General features: G+C 34.5%; 1 protein-coding gene across 1 annotated transcript; it reads left to right on the plus strand.

Annotated features, from left to right (window-relative positions):
• Window positions 1–1,691: 1,691 nt before the first annotated feature.
• LOC134243345 (uncharacterized) lies at window positions 1,692–2,905 on the plus strand. Its single transcript, XM_062725603.1, has 3 exons — window positions 1,692–1,717; window positions 1,862–2,338; window positions 2,548–2,905. The coding sequence occupies exons 1-3, from the start codon at window positions 1,692–1,694 to the stop codon at window positions 2,903–2,905; spliced, it is 861 nt and encodes a 286-aa protein (XP_062581587.1).
• The last annotated feature ends 2,944 nt before the right edge of the window (window positions 2,906–5,849 follow it).

Here is a 5,849-nt window from a genome sequence, read left to right on the forward strand (position 1 = left end):
ATCAGAATGAAATTTGGCACACATAGATTCATATACATGTGCCAATTAATTGGATTGTTTTAGTGATTGAATGGAGATGTCTAAAATTATGTTTGTGTAAAACTTATGTCTGTGCTGTTGCCCAGTGAAATCAAGATGAGGACAAGATGTTTCCTTCGTTAAGCAATTTGATAGAAAAGATCGCCTTAAACGAAAAACAGGTGAAAATCTTAACAATAATATATTTATTTAGCCCATTAAATATCGTTTACTTTGGACTGTAAACGTATCAGATATGATAAAAAAAGAGGTATCCATATGATAAAAAAGAGACAGCCATTCTTTATCCACATTGAATAAATGATGCTCCCAAGACAGAGGAATCGGGCTTTGGTGGTCAAATATGCTCATTCTGAAAAGGATATCATTATCCACCTTTACCGTTGCCCAGATTTTGCCGTTTCAGACAAATGGATTGTTTTTTGTTATTAAAATCTTGCATGGTAAGAAATATGAGAGTCGGAAAAATCTTTTAGCTTATAAGCGGAACGCTACAGAGCGTGCCACGTGACCGCCTGGATCCATTTATTCGCGCATGGGCAGAACAGTTGTCGATGTGCGTTAAAATTGGAGAGGTCTACTTTTAAAATGTTTTCAACATTGAGACCCTATATCATTTCTATTATGGAAGTTATTCAATTAGTTCGCAAACTTTTTGATACCCCGTCATACATGTTATTACAGTAAATCACATTCCTTAATTTTGATCTTTTTTAAACGTCTCTACGCTGGCTGATATAGATATATCAGCTACTTAAATCACTAGACCTAGTAACAGAGAAACATTTAGAATGAAACAAGGAAGCAAATAGTAGTATACGGGAGAATCAGGGCAATTACATGTATGTTGGAGTTAGAGGTGAGACAAGATTTATTTACGATTTAAAGTATTATAGGACCTTATTATCAGATGCCATTAATGATCTCAAGTCTGGCATTAAAAGAAATTAACTGAAATTCATGACAGGGCCCCTTTAATTAGATCATACTGATTACAGAAATTGTTTTGACTGTAATGTTATTACAAAAACATCCTTTCTGTTCTTTCTAAACCATGTTTGGCTTATTTCACAAACAAAAAAAACACCTTTATATTTGTTTTAAATTGTATAAAATTTCTGTAGTCAATGACCCATGTCTCCGTTTAATTTATACAGGGTAATCTAATTTTATTTCACAAAACCCCGTTATGGACCCCAAAGACAGAGCTTAGGTATATACTCCTTCTCTTTGACATGTGCCAAAAAGCTCTTTTACGGAGTCATTGTGAAGTTTGCCATGTCAATTCTTTATAGTCTTTGTTGAAAAACATCTAGCTTTCTGATTCATCCAGAACCATACAAACACAGAACTCTAACCCCTTACTACTTAAAATGATACTTAAATCATGTGATTTAAGACTCTTTTTTTCTTTTAATTACAGGGTCAACTAATCATTTGATCAAAACCCTTTTAATGTATCCCCTGGACAGAGCTCAAGTACTCCTCCTTTGTGATCTGTGTCATAGAGCTGCATTACAGAGTCATTGTGAACTTTGTCAGATTAACTTATGTAAGGCCTGTGTAGGGGAGCATCTCTCTGATTCATCCCTAATACACAATGTTGTTTCATACAAACACAGAACTTCTACTCCTAACGTTAACAACCCAAAATGTCCAAACCACACCCAGAAACATTGTGAACTTTACTGTGAGAAATGTGATATTTGCTTCTGTTCTACCTGCATCTCCTCTGATAAACATCATGGGCATAAAATAACAGATATATTACAGAAACCAAGCTTCAGTAGAGAAATTTTAAACATGGATTTGAAAAAAAAAGAATACAACCAACTTATGAAGAAATTGCATCAGATTTAAACTCGGAAAAAGTCAACGTGGAAAGACATTACAAGAAACTGGCAACAGCTGTCACCGAACAAGGAAAATACTGTCACAGAGAAATTAACATCACTGTCAACAAACAGAAATCTGAAATTGAAGAGATGAAAACTAAACACCTGGCTGCTCTTTATAAACATGAAAATGAAATCAAACAGATAACTTCTGATATCAAACAGAGTATTCTTGACTTGAAGAAAATACTGGACTCAAAAGATGTCTCCCTAATCTCCGTGTACAAATCCATGAATACAGAATTTAGACGATTACCTGCTAAACTCAATGTTTCGTTACCAAGTTTTTCGCCTCATCAGATCAACACAGAACAGCTCCATCAAAAGTTTGGTTCTCTGTCAGCATTATCTATTTCAACAGAAGAACATGGCTACACAATGAAAGCACCAGAAGCTATAACCTTGTACTCCAGTCAAACCACTGCTTGATGAACCAGAGCTCATCAACACCTTAGGCACTGGGTATACACCGCTATATAGTGTTAGCTGCCTCAGAGATGAAGAAATCTGGACAATTCATGTGGTTATGACAAAATAATGAAACTATACAACCTCCAGGGCAAACTACTTAAGTCAATCCAAACCAAGTCCGGGAACATGCCATATGACATAGCAGTGACAAGGAGTGGACAGCTGGCCCTGGTTCAAGAACTGTAAACATAGTGAAGATTGACCAGATACAGGAAGTGATCAGGCTACAGGGGTGGAGACCTTACAATGTCTGTAGTACCTCCTCTGGTGACCTCCGGATTATGATGGACAGTGATAATGATAAACAATCAAAAGTCGTCCGTTACTCAGGTTTCACAGAGAAACAATCCATTCAGTTTGATAGTGAAGGTAAACCTCTGTATTCATCTCACCTCCTTAAATATATCAGCGAGAACAGGAATCTGGATATCTGTGTGGCTGACAGTGGTGCCAAAGTAGTAGTGGTGGTTAATCAGATACACTGGTCATCCTTCTACTGACAAGGGATCATTTGGTCCATGGAGCATCACAACAGCCAGCCAAAGTCAAATCATCCTGACCGCAGACAGTGACAACCACTGTATCCACATCCTAGACCAGGATGGACAGTTCCTCCGTTACATTGATAACTGTGATCTACAGCGTCCGGTTTTATGTGTAGACACAAGAGATAACCTCTTTGTCAAAGGCGTTTATGCATAAAATTATCACCCAAGCCAATCGATTGATCATTGTCATAAAATTGAAAAATAAGACAGTCATTCCTTATATTTACATGCTTTGATTCCGCCAATCCACGTGCTCCGAACCCTGCTTCTGCCTAGCTGTTTGTTCCGCCCTGCACGTGTTTTTTTTTTTTTTTTTTTTTTTTTTTGAACCGCGCCAATACATTGATGGGGAATAAAAGTACATTTACAACATGTACAATTTGTAATTTTGTCTCAAACAGAGACATTTGAAATGTAAATATTTGTATGTAAACATCGAACATGTTTTATAATTAAATTTCAGTCTGAAATCTATGTTATTACCGGGTATATTTAATATCTTAGGACTAATTAAAAACAATACCAAACGTAAGGAATAATTTGTATTTTAAGTGTTACTAGACTGCTAAAAGTCAATCAGAATAGGTCAGTGTAAAAGTTATGATATGCAAAAAGAAAGTTATAATAAATAAAATTGCTTGGCCGAAAAATTAAGGGGTTGTATGTGCATGCACACGTTATTTGCAACTCAGGGGAACATGCGTATTGCATCATGACTGCCAATCAAAGCCGGGGCGAAAATATGTGCGTATACTTTTCAGGATGAAATCAATCATCAACACTAAAAACGGGTTAAATTTAATCCCATGTATTTTTCTGGGGTTTTTTTATTATAATTATTATTATTATTATTTGGTTAATATTTATTTAAATTTCGTGTAATTGTCTCGTTTTTTTTTTCTGGCCAATAAATTGTGAAATACAATTTCACATTTCAACCATCCCCCCCCCTTAACTTCCTCAGTATCGGGATGTTTTTTTTTCTTTACCGTTTTCGAATAAAATGATCAAAGAACAAGGTTCACTTTTGCCTTATTTGGCCCTGTGAATTTCAAAACTGAAACTAGGTAGTTTTTGTTAACAATGCATTGAATATCACTTAGATCTTTGATTACTGCGTATCTATCAATAATGACGTAATTTTCTGGCTAGTCAATGCATTATGACGTCACGAAGTGCGTCAATTTCCTTATATTCTGAAAAATCTACAAAAACAGCCAATTTTTAAAGATATTTTTCGATATTTCATATAGAGCGCAACCTCTGATCTAAAATATGCTACTGGTAAATGATAGAACTGTTTCTGAGGATTAAAAGACATGTTTCATTTTTTAGATCAGAGAGTGCGCTCATATTATTTTTGTTCACTGAAAGTACTCATTTATACCTGTTTACCTACAAATTCAAGAACATTGCAATAGGATATGAAAACATGAAGTTTCTATTTTATTAAAATGCTTTAAATGAACAATCAAGTGCTTATCAATCAATTGGTATATCTACAGGGCCATTTCATGCATAAAGTGAACCGACTTCTTTAAAATTTAAATTTAAATTTTTTGTCTGGAATCATATTGACCTTGAATTTCCTGAAAATATAGGCACTAATACTTTATTATCTCCTTGTTGTCGCTGCATGTTAATTCTCATGCACGAGGAATGTTTATACCGTTCATTTTGACTTTGTGTTCAGAATATGATTTTCACAGTACTAGTGAAAATAAGTTGCTGGTCATCCTAATATGTCACCGAAATAAGTTAAATTAAATGATGAATAAGATAAGATTTTGCACCTATGTTACCTTTTAGATCTTGCATACTCCAAATGTCAAGATATGTATACTCGTACTGTGAACGTGACTACGTTCAACAAATGACGTTTTATAGACATAAATAACGCCAGAAAAGCAACATTTTAGCAATATAAAAGCAAACCTTGGAATTATTTAGCAAAAACTCTAGCAAGAAGACATAATGATTTTTTATATCAATAGTTTTGCTTTCACCTCATCTTGATATTTTGAAACTCCTGACTAATTCGTCTACGTCTTTAAAAAGTTATCCAACCTTTTGAAAGGAAACTATTTTCAAAAAAATAGCTTTAAAACGTCATTTTTCTATATATTTCCATAGAAAAGCGTAAAAAAGTACAAACAACTATACCGCGTTTACAGTAATATAGCATTAAAACTACGTAGAAAATTTAATAAAAATTGAAGATAATACGCTGTAAATTCTAAAGAACATTATCTGATATTTTCACGATATGTTTTGTCGTAAGAATTTTTATGGAGTAAACCCGCGACCTACCTTAAATAATAATGTTGCCATGATAAAGAGAAAAATACATGAAATCAATACTTATACATCCGTCCGTCCGTCTGTCCGTCCCTGTGTTCGTACGTCTGTAAACTTTTCATATTTAAAGTTCTTCTAAAGAACCACTGTTCAATTTTAGCAAGACATTGTACAAAGCACCCTTGGGTTAAGGGGAATTTAAATTGTATAGATAAAGGTCCAAGTCTCCTTACAATAGGAGATAATCAAGAAAAGACTAAGATGGGATGGGGTCTTTAAAAAATCTTCTTCTCAAGAACCACTGGGCCAGAATAGCTGAAACTAATGTGGAAGCATCCTGGGTAGTGTAGATTCCAAATTGTTCAAATCATGAACCCCTTGGGTAGGGCGGACCAACAATAGAGAATCCAATTTTTACATTGATATGCGAGATACAAGATTCAAGATGTTTTATTTATCAATCAAGGGCCCAGAGAGGCATTTTAAGATACATCAATGCACATTTTCAACATCCCCCTTTTTATATGATACAATTCTTTTAGTTTTATAAAGTTAAATAAATGACCAAGTTACACTGTGTTCAGAGTCAATGATCATA

The sequence above is a fragment of the Saccostrea cucullata genome, unplaced genomic scaffold (assembly GCF_032062105.1).
Source record: "Saccostrea cucullata isolate Sc308-1 unplaced genomic scaffold, CSIRO_AGI_Scuc_v1 ctg2609, whole genome shotgun sequence".
Lineage (NCBI taxonomy): Eukaryota > Metazoa > Mollusca > Bivalvia > Ostreida > Ostreidae > Saccostrea > Saccostrea cuccullata.